General features: G+C 41.0%; 1 protein-coding gene across 7 annotated transcripts in view; it reads left to right on the top strand.

The window, feature by feature from the left end:
- trit1 (tRNA isopentenyltransferase 1) overlaps nt 1–15986 on the top strand; it is a 47829-nt gene that overhangs the window by 25269 nt on the left and 6574 nt on the right. For 4 of the 7 annotated variants that reach the window (XM_042075953.1, XM_042075950.1, XM_042075956.1 and 1 more), the window contains 4 exons: nt 3842–3919; nt 6309–6418; nt 8501–8618; nt 8793–10271. In XM_042075953.1, the coding sequence (XP_041931887.1) occupies nt 3842–3919; nt 6309–6418; nt 8501–8618; nt 8793–8965 (479 nt within the window). In that variant the 3' untranslated portion in view covers nt 8966–10271. Of the gene's footprint in view, nt 1–3841; nt 3920–6308; nt 6419–8500; nt 8619–8792; nt 10272–15986 lie in introns of those variants that run through there. The other 3 variants (XM_042075955.1, XM_042075954.1, XM_042075952.1) reach the window with 2 other exon arrangements.

Here is a 15986-nt window from a genome sequence, read left to right as displayed (position 1 = left end):
ATCTTGTGTCAGATAAGGTCTGATCTTCCTAATGTTGTAAAGCATAAACCGACATGATTTTGCAATAGAAGCTATATGCTCAGAGAAGTTAAGTCGGTCATCAATTACAACGCCCAAGTTTCGTGCCGATCTAGTTGGGGTCAGTGAAGTTGAGTCAAGCTGGATGTTAATCTGTTGGGGAATAGCTGTTTTAGCTGGAAACACCAAAAACTCTGTTTTTGAGAGATTAAGCTGAAGGTGCCGATCTTTCATCCAGGCTGAAATATCCTTAAGGCATGCAGAAATCCGGTGGGAAACACTAGAGTCATCAGGTGGGAAAGACAGGTAAAGTTGAGTGTCGTCTGCATAACAGTGATAGTCAAATCCATGGGAGCGAATGGTATCACCTAAGGAAGTGGTGTGAATAGAGAAAAGCAAGGGTCCTAATACTGATCCCTGAGGCACACCTTTGGTGAGGTCATGAGACTTACAGTAGATACCTGTCCCTGCCAAGACACGTTGAAAGAACGCCCTTTAAGGTAAGATTCAAACCAATCAAGAGCTTTTCCAGAAATTCCCAGTTCAGATAGTATACTGTAGATAGGAGAATGTCATGGTTAACAGTATCAAAGGCTGCAGATAAATCTAGTAGAATTAATACTGATGACTGAGCAGAGGACTTAGCTACTCTCAATGCTTCAGTCACAGACAGAAGAGCAGTTTTAGTAGAATGACCACTCTTGAAACCAGACTGCATAGGGTCTAGTAGATTATTCTGATGAATAAAGTCACAAACTTGCTTGAAGACCACTTTCTCCAAAACCTTTGACAAGAAAGGAAGAAGGGAGACAGGCCTGTAGTTCTTCACCTCAGTTGGATTAAGTGTACTTTTCTTTAGCAGAGGTGTAACCCTAGCCTGTTTAAAAGAATAAGGAACTATTCCAGAACTGAGTGAAGCATTAAATACATGTGTGATTGCTGGTAGAACAGTGGGTGAGAGACTGTAGAAGAGTGGACGGGACAGGATCTAATGGGCATGTTGTTGGACGACTTCGCTGAAGCAATTGAGAGACTGCTTCCTCATCAAGAGGAGAGAAAGAGTCCAATGATGCGGTCATACTAACACAAGGCAAATCCCTCCTTATAGGAGCATCAAACTGAGCACTTATTTTAGCAACTTTTTCAGTGAAAAATGTTGCAAAGTCATCTGCTGACAGTGAAGTAGTTGATGGTGGTGGTGGAGGATTGAGAAGAGATTTGAAAGTAGAAAAAAGTTTTCTACTGTCAGTGGCGCTCTCAATCTTGCTTTTTTGCAAGTGTAACAGTGGATGAAAAGGATGACAGCAAAGACTGGTAGTTACTAAGATCATTTCCATCTCTGGATTTACGCCATTTCCTCTCAGCAGCTCTAAGTTCCTTTCGTTCTGAGACTATACTGTTCGTCAGCCATGGATGACGAGGTTTAGAACGAGTAGGTCTTGAGGAAAGATGACATGCTGCATTCAGACAAGATGCCAGTGTAGAGCAGAGAGTCTCTGTAGCGTCATTAAGCTCAAGTGCCAAGAATGAGCTAGGAGTAGGTAAAGCAGATGTTACTAATGTTGCAAAATGGTCGCTTGAGAGGCTTCTGAGATTACGCCGGAACGAAATTGTCGGAGGAGGAGCTGCTGGGTTATCCAGGAGACGCACAGAGAATCTGATAAAGTGATGATCCGATACATGTAATGGATTAACCAAAACGTTGTCTGTATTACAGTTACGTACCAGAATTAAATCAAGATCTTTACCAGCCTTGTGAGTAGGAGGACTGTGGACACGTGTGATATTAAATGAGGAGAGTAAGGACAGGAAGTCAATTGAAGACGAGTTATCCAAATGAATATTAAAATCGCCAAGGATTCATAATGGGCATGCATCCATTGGAATAGCAGACAGTAGAATGTCCAACTCATTCACAAAGTTCCCAAGTTGTCCTGGAGGGCGATAAATAACCACCAAGTATAATTTGTATGGCTCAGTTATCATGATTGCATGATATTCAAACGAGTTGTGGACTTGAGCAGGCAGCAACTGTGTAAATCATCAGAGACGAGAAAGCCTGTCCCGCCTCCTCTACCAGACGAACGACTGGTATGCGAAAAAGCATAATTGGTCGACAACGCTGCAGGTGTGGCAGTATTCTCTGGCCTAATCCACGTCTCTGTAAGCGCAAGCAATTGAAGCGATAACTGTGAGGCCAGAGCAGGAATAAAGTCAGCTTTATTAACTGCAGATTGGCAATTCCACAACCCTACAGAAAAAGTAGGACAAGCCTGCTGAACTGATTGTTGCCTTTCAACACCAGTGCGCTTACAGTATTAACCTGACCTGACCGCTTATTAACCTGATACAGGGATATGTTGAAGGCACATTATTAGAAGGATTGTCAGCTAACAAGACCAGGTGAGACAAGAGTGAAACTTATCTGAGAGGCGCCTTGCTTGTGTCCTTGCTCGGTGGACTCGTCGCAGGTAGACTCGATTCGTCTTGATGCAACATGGTGTGAGGTTTAACAATTGAACCCAGTATGAAACCTCAGTAACTCAAACAGGATCGGCATTTCAAGCATAGCATAAGGAAACGAATAAGTGTCCATGGCGCCGTTGAATTCGGATGACTTCCTGGTTGCACTGGTTAGACTGTTTTTACTTTTTTATATTTTATTTATTTCTCCATTGATCATTTATGACCGTAGAATAGAGTACAGTAGAGTGGCCCTCTATAGGCGATTACTGACCTAGCAACTTTCTATGGTTAATTTTGATGCACATGTCCTCATTCAATGGTAACGTTGCAAACGTATTGTAACGTCGGATCACAAGACTTTGCGTAGCGTTCTCCCACGCAGGGCATGCTGGGATGCGGGAGCGAACATTTGGGGTTTATGTCTGTATTTCTCCTTAGTTTTGAGTGTAATGTTAGCGTCTTTATTGTAACATGTTTCCCTTTTAGTTCTCCCTCGTGTGTGATCCTCTTTGTGTGGGGGGCTGCGTCCACCCCATATGTGTAACGTGTGTGTGTACTTCACCTGCTCCGTGTGTATTGTGTTCTGTGTCTGTGTCCCTGCTCTCGTTCTCAGCTAATAAACCTTTTGATTAGACAACTGTGTGTGTCGCCATCAAATCGTTACAGTATTGAAGAATGCTATTAAAATTGTCTCCTTAATTCCAAATGGAGACACAGTTGACCGAGTAGATTCCAGTGTAGTTAAGAGCAGGTAAAACTTGAGGCTGGCTTGCGAAAGAATAGTTCTTTATTCTGGATGTAACAACAGAGTTCTGGTAACCCTGTTGTACGCACAGCACAGCACAGTGTTGCAAGGTGAAGCCAAGGTAAGAAACTGAAGCCAAGAACTAGGAAACTCCTGGCTAATTATAATACCAGAATATACATTCATGTCTGGGGTCAAATTGGAGGGGGGGGGGGGGGGGGGGTGATATAGCCTTATTCAATTAAGATGTCTCTTGTGGGGAACAATTAGTTAGGTACACCATTTGCTATTGTAAAGTGACAACATTCTGTATGCTTACAATAAACGTCCTGTCCCCACAGTTTCTGCAGTATCTTAAACAAAGAACCAAAAGAATGACATACAGAAAACCACTAAAATCTAACAGTAGGTTACCTCAGACTTTTAGGAAAATCTTAGCTTCAGGCGTTTTGTACAACTAACTGAACTGGCCTCTTAGTATGCATCTTTCTCCTTTGTTCTTCACTATCTGCACTTGGTATTTTTTTCATGTATCTGAAGATTTCTCTTTGATTTTTGTCATTCACTCATGGACACAGATGGACACTATTTACCCTTTTTTATGATCCATAGGTGTTGAGGCTTTGAAGATGGTGACTCGGCGTTATGCTCGGAAACAGAATAAATGGGTTCGAAACCGCTTCCTCAAGAGTGAGTGACCACAGTTTTTTTTTTTTTATCCTAACCCCTCACAGTTGATCACTGATCTTTCTCATTCTCCAACCATGATTCTAGTGTACTGTAGAAAAGTACTAAATTCAATATTTCCTTGTGTCTTACTATTTCCTGGTGAATTTCATGTACTGGTAATTTTGTCCTCTTCTCTGGTCATGGCAGATGATCAAGGGGTTGTACTGTAAAGAGTGGGTGAAGTGCAGAAAATATGGTGTGTCTAGATATCTTTGATGGATAGATGAAATGTGTATTTGTCCATTTGGCAAGAAGTGTCTGTTGGTGCTCCAGGAGTGTTGTACTGTATATCAGGGGCGGAGTGGGGCACTAAAATCCACCGGGAAAATTCTGACTGAAATTCAGAAACTAGGGATGCACGATATATCGGCGGCCGATATATTATTGGCCGATAAGTGAAAAAATGCAAAATATTATTATCTTTCCGATAACAGAATTCCGGCTGATAATTTGGGCCGATATTTTTTTAAAGCCCTAATTTTCGAAGTAGGCGTATGTAAGGCCCGTCTGGCTACACTGACCTAGTACTCGAGCTTGGTTGTATTTCACCATTCTAAAAAGATCTGTGTATCTGCGTTGAACCTGTGCAGCCCAAAATCCTCTCGTGAATGATCCTCCGTTTATCCTAAGCAGAGCAGAGCGGACCTCAGCCTACCTAGAGCCGTCTTGTGCTGGTGTGTACTCGGAGATGTATTCGGGTGTGTTTGCACTTTACCGCGCTAGTTGGGGAAACAAATAAACACTCTTCGGTGGGACGAGTAGTTCTAAGTTGTATTTTAGTATTATATTTGCATTTCGTTTGCTTGGGTTTTGTATTATTACCGAGAAATGCTAACCAGCCTGCTTCAGTTCCAGACGGGTCATCATTATAAGTTAGGTTATTAAAACCTTCGGGGCTAACCCCTTTCATTTCTGCTGCCGCAGGTTGTGCAGAGTAGACGAACAGATAATACAGTCCAAGGAGTTGCAGCTTTATTAAGTTACGCGCAGTTGAAACTAAACATAGTTTGGTCGCAATAGCTTTTTCCCAGCCTAGTTTAGCCGTTTATCTGCGTTGAGCCTTTACTCAGAGTCCGTCTACGGAGAGCCTCCTCACTCTCTATTAATCCCATACATACCAAATTTGACTGCAGTTCACCAGAGTTTACCTAGATGCCGATCGCGGGCATACATGGGGTCCTATGGAGCTACATGGCTAAATTTATTGTTTTCACCTATTTAACGACTGAAACCCTCAGGTTTTATTTTATTTTTCGCAAAATGGACATGAATTATCAATCAAAAGTGAAATAATCCGGGAGTCAAGTCCTTATGTTTTCTTACAGGTTGGGTCGTTGTTGCCCAGAACACGCTAGCATTGTGCTAATGAATGACGTCATTGACACATTTGAAAGGCTTTTTAGAACAATTAAGTGACTTTAAAAAATATAATACTCAACCAAGTGTATTTTCTTTGCCTCCCCTTTCGAATACAATATTCAAATTACTTGAAAAAAAATGATATCCTGAGAAAAGTAGATTTTGAGGGGTACAGCTCCATAGACCTCTATTCATTCTGGACTCGCCTGCGAGTGCCCTCATATGGAACCACAGAAGGTACTGCAACCACAAAGGTGGAAGTTCTCCCCTTATTAGACATTCTCTGCTTTACTCCATAGATATGAAATGATTCATACACTGTCGCTGGCCACTCACTTCCAATTCACTGATGTCAGGTTCACTTAAAGAAGCCACGCATAGGCCTAGGCTACAGCTATTTTGTTGACTGCTGTACCATTGAGGACTATTATGATTTCTTATGAGTTATGGACACAGAAGAGTTTGGTAATCAAGTCATTTTCTATACATTTTCTTTGCACTTACAAAGGTAAACCTACTTCAGATCAGCAGGTTACGCCCTTGGAAATCGAAGGTGAACCATGTACGATACCATTGCTGTTTTTAACTGGTAGTTGAACTGTTGAGGATCAATCATAACAAATAAAGCATGTTAAATTCAGTAAATGCTATTTCACGGTCTCTCCTAATTCCTATGATTCAGCAAATTATTTTTTATTTTAAGATTGACATTGACACTTTTTTAAGGAAACAGAACTTATTGTTCTGGACATACTCAACATGGGTGCATGGTAGGATGCGCTAAAGAGTAATATTTTTTTTTGTCTAGACTTAAATTGGCAGCCTCTCAGAGGGTGATAAGATTATTCCTAAGGAGGGTTGCTCAATAGCAGAAGACTTTGCCTCTAATTGTGCTTTTTGTTACTCTTGAAATTTTTCAACTGGAAATAATTAAAACATGCTCTCTGTCCACAGCTGTTATTGACCCTGTTATTGATCTTCTGCTCTCCAGGGCCTGGTTCTAATGTGCCTCCAGTTTATGGTCTCGATGTGACTAATTTGTCACAATGGGAGGACACAGTCCTCAACCCTGCTCTGTGTATCCTAGAGAACCTTCAGAAGGTATGTCTGTGTGTACAGTAAATGTTTCAACTCCAGGATAAACGTTTTTTTTTTTATTTTTTTTTTATATCTAGTGTTTAGCATCATTCAGTTCCAAAAACACACAAATCCAATAGCCATCCAAAATGTAAAATTGAGACTATGGTAACTTTTCTAAAGTGTCCCCGCACACTGTAAAAGACAGCATGGATCAGCACAGGACATGGAGGAATATTACAAATAGTCTCTTGATCTCTGTCAAACCCAACAGAAGGAAAATGCTGACAAAAAATCGTTTTGGTCTTTGTATCTATCATTAAAAAAGCAAGGCAGTTTATAGATTTCATTCACATTGGCAATTGTAACTAAATTAGTGCTTACGTTTCTACACCACCTATTTGAGCAGGGATGCTCCGCCTCCACTCTTTAAGTTTGCCTGGCGACAATGAGCATCTGATAATACCCTTGCCAGGTTCTATGCGATGTGACTGGTTCTGATGTGGCTTTGAGTGTGCTCTCGGCCTCTCACACCTAATTCACCACCAACCATGCGGGGATTCCACTGTAGTGCTCCTAGAGGCGCTGTGGTATGTGTCTCCAGATGTATTGATGTTGCGCCACTGTGGCACAACTGGCTACATCGCCCATACCACATTTGGGTCCAAGTGCCCATGTGAACCTGGGCTCGAGTCTGACCCGGGTCATTTCCCAGTCCCACCCAAGGGGGCAGGCGAATTCCCGGAAGTAGAAACGCCAATGGAGGCTGGAGGGCAAATCTCTTCGCTAACCCCCATAGAAGCCCATTCATTTAGGATTGTTTTTGAAACAATCCATAACTTCATAACATATATCCTATGCCGACATTGTAGCTTCTGTATTATCTACATAAACAATAGAAGGCAAAACAGGCTCAACTACCTCGTACGTAACATTGGGTTCCCGTGAGAAGAACATTTAGCATGTCCGGTTGTAGGGAAGCTAACTTTGACGTAGTTATGCCCGTCGCACCGTAGGGAGATAACCGTATTGTTTGGATAAGAAAGTCCGGCCAGCACGGAAAACTGGTGAACAAAGCTTTGTAGCCTACAAGACCATTGTATGTTAAGTTGAAGCATTACATAGAAGCAAGTAAACCTAATGAAAAACGGCACTAACGTTAATCATTTCAGAGGTTTTTGATGGATTGACAGTAGGTCGGAAAAGTGGAAAAAAGAATGGCTATAACTTTTTTGTTTTGTTTTACCATTGACTGTGTTTGACGATGATCATGTCTGGTCGTTTCAACATGAATTCGACTTGATATCACTTGTGAGAAAGATATTATAAATAATAATAATAATAATAATAATAATACATAAATAACATGTTTAATTTTGATGAGTGAAGGCGAAGGAAGCGTTATAAGAATTTCTGTATGAACCATCTATCAGACGAGTTACAAGATTCAGTTTAAGATCAAAGTTAAGTGTGAGTCTGCGCAGTACGATAGGAAGCCAACTGAAAAAACTTTCAATTTGTGTCAGTGTCCTCCCATTGAAAACAATGGAGTCTGTTCGTCCATTTCTTTTACTGTCTATGGTCCCACCCTATCTTTCTCTCCCACTCACTTCCTGTCAGTCTCTGGGCTTACAGTGATAGAAAAAGTTGTGAACGTGTCATGGCATCTTAGACCAAGAACCATCTGTAATCAAGTTCCTTTACTTAACTGAGATCATCTCACCTCAGCACTCCTTTTTATATTTAACCACTTAGCATACAGTACCATTTTCCAGTTTTGCACAACAGTGAGTGATACTATTGTAGCCTGACGATTTATGTCTTTATTTTGGGGGATGGGGGGTGTGTGGGGAGTGGTTATGTCTGCCAAAATGTATATTATGATTACGGCCTTGGGCCCAATTTCCCTCAATCAGTTGTAAGACCATCTAATATCAATACTTATCTGTCCAAAGCTCATTTTTTTTGTCATTCAAATTAAATAATTATACTGCCATTTCTCACACTTTTGTAACAGGGAGCCAGAGCTAGAGGAGTTAATTTAGCTGGTTTTAAAATTACTTTAATGACTTCAATATTCTTTCTGGCATTTGTTCTTTGTTACAGGGTGAGAAGCCTTTGATTGAACCACTGAGGCTTGAGGGGTCAGGACAGAAGAACAAGAGGAGCCACCACACGTGTGAGCTGTGTAAAAAGATCATCATTGGAGACCTGGAGTGGAGTGGTAGGCCTATTACACACACACACACACATGAATAGTATAATCAGAAACTAGCAGATTGATGTATAGAGTTACATGGCATGATGTTTTACAGATTAGTCTTGAGTTCTCCTTTCCAGAGAATACTGAGGAATATGTGGTTGTCCATTCAGAATATTCTTTTTTTTACCTCTCTAGCTCATCTGAAGTCTAAAACCCACCAGCATCATGTCAGGAAGAAACGGAGAACAGAAGCAACCTCAGATCGGCAGTTGCACCAGCATGCTCACCAGTCATCAACAGAGGTTTTTACTCAAGCAAGGTCAATCCCTGGCCCTGAAAGAGCCACGTCAGAGGAAGACACACCATAGCAGGCAAGTGGAAGCGAGCAGCTACAATGTGGACCACAGATAATGATAATCTACATTGTCTGTGTGGCTGTGGTGTGCAGAGTGTTGCAATACACGTTTGTGTCATGACATTTTTGAGACGAGAGAATTGAAGAATAGAACTATCAGCATCTCTTAAATGAGGTTGTAAATGCTGTAGCCGATAAAGATATAGCTCTTTGTGCAGACCTTGCTCTTGTCAACTACTACCGCAAATTATTATTGTTATTATTTTAAAAGTAATAAAGGATTAATAATATAATGTGTTTACACAATTATACTCAATTTATTTTGGTAATTTCATATATGCACAGAAGGGGTGTTAAAATCCTTGTTTTGTAGAAGAAGGGTATTCCACAGAGGCCAATCAACAGCCAAGCCTATTTAACATTACAGAACATGACGCAGGATATATCGACATCGATGTATAGCTGGTGGTATTCCCCAAGGTGGCACATGTTTTACTCTTGCACAGTACCACAGTGCTAGTCAGTGATGTACAAGTTGATCCGAGTTAAGCAGGGTGCCTGCAGTCACCCGCAGTTACGATTCAGAGAAAAAATATTTGTAATGATATTCGGGTCATTTGCGAGCAGGTCAGTTAAAATAAATGAAATATATCTAAAAATGTATAAAATATCATGAGAAGGCTAACATTAATATTTAACTCAAATATTAAAAGACATCATTGGCTAAATAAGCAACATGAGATTGCCACATAGGTGACCTGTATGATAGGAGAATGGAGATTGAGACGGTAGAAAAGCTGAAGATGGGATACAATAAAAAGACAACTTTAATAAAAGCAGAGTATAGGAAGTGTTTGGAGAGGTAGTTAAAGAACATGACAGCAGTGTTGGTTATGCTCTATGCACTTCTTGTGAAGTCATTTATAAGTATGACGGCCACAAAACAGACACGACCAAAATGGCTCATCCCAAATGCGGCACTGGTAAGCCCTCCCAGCCAATAAAGTAAATGAGGTCTGTGTAGGGGGACGGGGGATGTACGTGTGTGTGTGTGTGGGGGTGTGGGTGTGTGGGTGTACCTGTGTGTAGGGATGGGTATTGTTAGGATGTTAGCGATACCAATACTGCTTATCAGGTTCTTTCTCTCCATAAAAATAAAAGACGACTACACTTTTGTCTAAAAGTGATACGAGGACAAAGGGGCAAAAGCGAGGACACCTGCAAATGCACTTGTGTTTTCTGCTACAAAGTTATGGGGGGGGGATGTATGTATGTATGTATGTATATCTATCTATCTATCTATCTATCTATCTATCTATCTATCTATCTATCTTATACATACATACAGTGGGCAGTGCTTCGACTTGGCCAGCTTCACTCGCGGTCCGCGTGTGGGATCACGCGACTTTAATTTGTATTTTTCCAGGGAGACGCTGCAACAACCCAAACAACCGGTAGATGGCTCAAGTGAGCAGGGTGTCTTGTAAAAAGAAATGGAGCCTGGAAAACCCTACACAGACTTCACTACAGACTTTAGCAGACTGGTTTAGAAATAATTTAATAGCCAGAAATATGCCTGCCCTGCCCTAATAAAGAAATATTTGGTTAACTGCGAGTGAATCCCGTTTGCAGCGTAGCAAAAACGCAGGACAAATTAAAACGCAGGACAAATTAAACATTCTGGTTTTCTCCGAGTGCAACGATGATAGACAGACATCATTTGGACAAAATATAGAGCATATTAACCTCCTCTGCTCAGCCAAATGCCTTCCTGTTACGTCCTGTTATCACGGAGTTACAGCGATAAACGATTTTTGATGGTCACAAGTTTACTTCATTAGCGGTTTATTTATTTGTTTTGATTATTAAAGAGTGTTTTTCATTTAAAGGTTTGACTTTGTGCTTATTCAGTAGAGCATTTAGTGCTCTCCCCAATCCCAGACGTTCACATTGCATGTTTCTTTGTAATGGATGCAACCGCGAGATAGGCTATGCGTTTGACGGCAATGACAGACATGAACCAATATAGCCCAGCAGCAATCTAGGGACTGTTCGTTATTTATTGAAGGGGCCACCGGAGGAATTTTGAGTGCTTCAGTTGCAAGTTGCATGACCCTCTCTTGCCTGCTAGAAATTGTTCAATGACCCTCCGACAGAATTGTTAAAAAAGACATGACCCTCCCCTGCCAATTGTCGCTGTCTTCCGCCCGCGCCACAGCCACACACTGTGATAACGTTCTTAAAGCAATCTTTCCCGTGAGCTTGCATGCTACCAGTCATTCCTTTTCAAATGTGTTGCGCCTGTTTGCACAATCTCACAAATAATCATATGTGATTAATAATATGACAAATAATCCCTGTGCACGGGGAACGAAACAATGCATGCCAACTTTTTCCGTGTTTCTCATCCCATATTTTAATACTCTCATAACAGCCCTGCCATCGGGCCTGTCTCTGTGTTGCCCTGTTGCTACCCCTTGCCCTTCCAACGGAACAGATGTCTTCAAATCATCGTTTTCCTTGCTTGAAGGCGAACTTAGAGTGATGTTAACCTTAAGTTTAACAGCGTGATTGCCGTGAGAGCACGATTCATTGGCGTTTGCATGTTCGGCCTTATGTCTACGTGCGCACCTGAGGCTACTCAGCTACAAGAGAAAGAATTTCCCCTGTTTGTATGTTCACTGCAAGTTGGCCTACCATAACTTACCAACTCTGCACTGTAGACCCTAACTGGCTATTTATATTTTTCTGTGAAATAAGCAAATGTATTTGTTCAACTTTATGAAGCAGAATTACGCATAGGCCACTTGGAATATAATACATTTAACAAAGGACAGATGTATGTTGCTAGTGACAAAATATTAACTTTCAGTGTTTTACGATGTCTTTGTCATGGGGAAGTGTTTTTCCCCATGCATTTATTCTAGGTTACTGTCAGTGATTGACGCGAAAGAAGCGGGGTCTGTGTTGTGTTGCGTTGCGTTAATTTATTTTCATTGGGCATACCTTGCCGTGCCGTCCACAGCTCTTCAGTTCTGACAAAGCCAAAATTACTCCTTTTGAAACAATGATTGCAGGAAGCGCGTTTGTAAGGTTATATTGCTTGACAGGGGGATCACAAGCAGCTTTCAGCCATAAGGCTACTTTGAGAACATTTCAAATCACGCGACACTAATATTCAAAATGTTGAAAACTATTTTGGCATAGCCTATAAAGCAGTTTAATTAAATGGAATGTTAGTTGTAAACAAACGAGCTACTTGGTGAGGCTTGGCCTCACAGATGCGCTCGTGCCTTAGATGGCAGGAAAAATCTCCGACTTTATGGTTCAGCCAATCAGGACGCAGGGCGGGAGTTTCATAGATGTGACATAGCGTAGAAGCGACTATGAGACTGTTATCAGCGTCACGGGTTGGCTTCGATGTGAGTGGTTGAAGTAGCACGTCAATAGATGACGGACAAGTGGCTTATTCAATCATATGCAAGCATTTTTTGATTAGGCCCAGCCTTCTGAAGCAACACTTCAATGGATCGGTTCCAGATGGATGAGTGGAGCTAGGCGGAGCGAAATTCATCTGGCTATTGTCAGATTAGGGAAGGGGGGCCATCAGACATTTGTGCCCAGTTAATCGGCCCTGCCCCCAACAAATCCCACCATCCCACCTCTGACAGCTTAAAAGAAGTCAAGAGGATTCCTCACTCACAGACCAATTCACCTGTTTTGAAATCCTATGCAGCTATAGGAGCTTCCAATCGTGAGGAAGCAATTTTGCATTGTAGGCATAACTAACATGCAATAACGCCGCCAACAACAACCAAAACTAGGCTAATCATTGTCAACATGTAAATTAAATGTAACATTATTGTGAATCAAATTAAAATGTTCTCTTTTGCAAACGTAGGCATAGTAACAGAATAATTTAATAATGTTACAAAGATACTAGCCTACATCAATCCGTATGTTTCAGTAGGCTACTAGGCTATTTTGCCTTGATTCATTCACGATTCATTACAATCGTCAACCAATCAAGGTGGTCACTTCAGTCAAGCTCGTGCATGAGTAATGACGTCAACCATAGCCACGAAGACTCACTCCTAGTTTAGGAGTTCTCTGAAAGGCTTTGTGAATAACTTTTAAGAGAAAACTCCAAGCTAAAATCTTTAAGTGCGATTTAGGAGTAGCCTACTCCAAGTAGTAAGATAAAAGCCTTTGTGAATTATTCATCATCTTCCATCTTTGTGTAGCGCACGCATTCTGAGACCTGTCACCTGTGACTCATCATCGTAAGGGAGGTGTTTAGAATCATGCCCGCGTTACAATCATCAGCCAGTCAGCCAATCAAGGTGGTCACGCTTGTCCATTTACCCAAATTAATGGTTGAATATTACTGATGATCATTGTTATTTAAGAACATGCAGTGTGCGTAGGGTACCAAAAACATTTTGCTCGTAAAAAAGCATCATAACGCACATTCTGGCAGGTCTGTTATTTACTGTAGGCTGCGCAAACCACAGGCCTTTATTTTGTCCATTCATTCATTCAACCTTTATTTATTCTCGGAGGGTCATTGAGGGAAGCCCTCATTTTCAATGAAGCCGAGATTACAGAAGCGAAGCAAAGCGCTCCACAAACAAGACAACATTCGAGGCCTTCTGTTAAAGAATTTTATATAAAGCCTGCGCTAACAGTAATCCTCCTGCCCCTGATAGGCCTACCACAGCTGTGGATAGTGTGGAATGTTCAGGTATCAAGTAATAACACAATCCAATGTTTGTCTCAATTGTCCCCCGCTGACCTCACACATTTCTCTAGATTTTGCAACGAACTTACATGACACAATGCCATAAAATATGCCAGTTTTAGGACACAGAATAATGTTTGTAATGATACCAGGTAGGCCTACGTTTAACAGTAACAAGTGTAATGAGCTATTCATTGTCGAAGGTGCATGGTGAAGTGAAATTCTTACTTTGGAAAACAAACATTTGCCGATATCATCGCCGATCATCAGAATATTGCAACAGATTCTGTGTTATGGACTGCAGGTAACTTGTTAAGCCAGTGGTTCTCAAACTTTTATTTCATTGCCCACTTTGATCAAGGGGCATGACTGATGATAGTGGAGATAACGTGTTATCCAGGCTTTTGCAAGTCAGCATCTTCGACGGTAGTCTATTAAAAATATAAGTTTTCGATGTCCCAAATGGAGAGCCATACTTTATTGTTTTTAACGATCTCTATGCTACTCACAAAAATGTAGGCATGGGGACATGATGAAGTAGGCTATCCAATGTGTTCAATTATTGTGATTACGAGCCAGTGGTTTTCAAACATTATGCGTGACTCGGACATCTAACTAAATGCAACAGGCTCATATCGTCCTCGCATTCGCAAAATGAGGACGAGTGTTTTGTCAAATTGCAAATAGCTATTCGTTTTAACGATTTTTTTTATGATAGTATGAAGTGCTTTTTGTATAGGCTACTATCTTAATCTTGGAATATGGGGAGGGAAGTGGCGCATCTGCAGTCAGCCAAATATGAATGTAATTCTGCGGCATAAAGCAGATGTATTTGTTTATTGTACAGAAAAATAAAAATGACATGTCAAGCAGTCAATTGACTAGCCTACATTGCAGTCAAGAAGTAGGGCAAATTAAGACACTATTTTGATTTGCGTAGTTGCGTTACCCCCAACACTGACAATAACATACAGTAGACAGCAAATTAAGATATTTTTTCGTTTTGTGGAGCGGCACCGGTAGGCTATCAAAAGCAGATTTCGATTTTCGCTACCACCGTGTAGTCAAGCCTTAAGCCATACCCAAATAGCCTTAATCGAGGTAATGTTTAATTACGATTTATTTTGTTATTGAATTCGTAGGCTGGGATTCCTCTCGGTAACAATTACGTTTAAAGGTAGCCTAGCCTCCTGTTTTTTCAGAAGGGGCGGCAGTCAGGCTACTGACAGAGCGATGTACAGTGGCAGAGCGACGCACAGTGGCTGAAAGTGGTACTAAAGCTTCACGCAGCTTCACGCCTCGTAATGCGCGACTGAAGTGGCCATTTGAAAGCGATGCCCACTGTACATACATACATACATACACACACACACACACACACACACACACACACACACACACACACACACACACACACACATACACACACATACATAGATACAGTACCCTCCAGAATTATTGGCACCTCTGCTAAAGTTGACTAAAAACCGGTATACAAATAAATCTGTTGGTGATTTATTGTCATCTCACAATGAAAAAAATCCAACCTTGAAGGGATTTATTTTGAGGAAAAGGAAGAAATAAATATTTTTAACAAAAACACATTGCTCACAATTATTGGCACCTATGATCTTTACCTTTTAAACTATTCTTTCACTATTGTCCTTTTATGCTTTTAGTTATTACTGTTTGCTTTTGTTTATGTAAAGCACATTGAATGACCTCTGTTGTGTATGAAATGTGCTATATAAATAAACTTGACTTGACTTGACTTGACAAAGGTTTTATGCCACTTATCTTACACATTTGGTAGATTCAACAGAGAACCATTCCTGTGAGAGTAGGCCTGTGGAAATCCACTGCAGATCCACAAATCAAGCTAGGATGAAATATGAAATATGCGTAGCAATTGCACCTGAAAAACAATTGCACCTTCAAACACATAACAATCCCACATTGCATGCTTCGCCTTTGCGACTACTTTGGAGGACTCTGATGATACTGAAAAGAATTCCACACATGTTTTTCACACTGTGGTAATCCACCGCGGTAATTAAGATAATTAAAAATCTAAACGGTAATTGTTATCGTCGAGAATTTTATTGTGGTTTACCGTTGCGTGTGTGGGTGCTTGTAGAAATGTAGTAAGTGCATTTTAAACATCCTCTACCGGCTACAGACTGATTGGTGTACAGTCACTAAATATACACAAATGGATTTATTGTATGGACCCCGCAAACGGTATTCCACAAAACTTGGCATGCGTTCAGATGGTGTCATAATGATCATACAC

This window comes from Alosa sapidissima, chromosome 21 (assembly GCF_018492685.1).
Source record: "Alosa sapidissima isolate fAloSap1 chromosome 21, fAloSap1.pri, whole genome shotgun sequence".
NCBI lineage: Eukaryota > Metazoa > Chordata > Actinopteri > Clupeiformes > Clupeidae > Alosa > Alosa sapidissima.
This window is presented reverse-complemented; position numbering and strand designations above follow the sequence as displayed.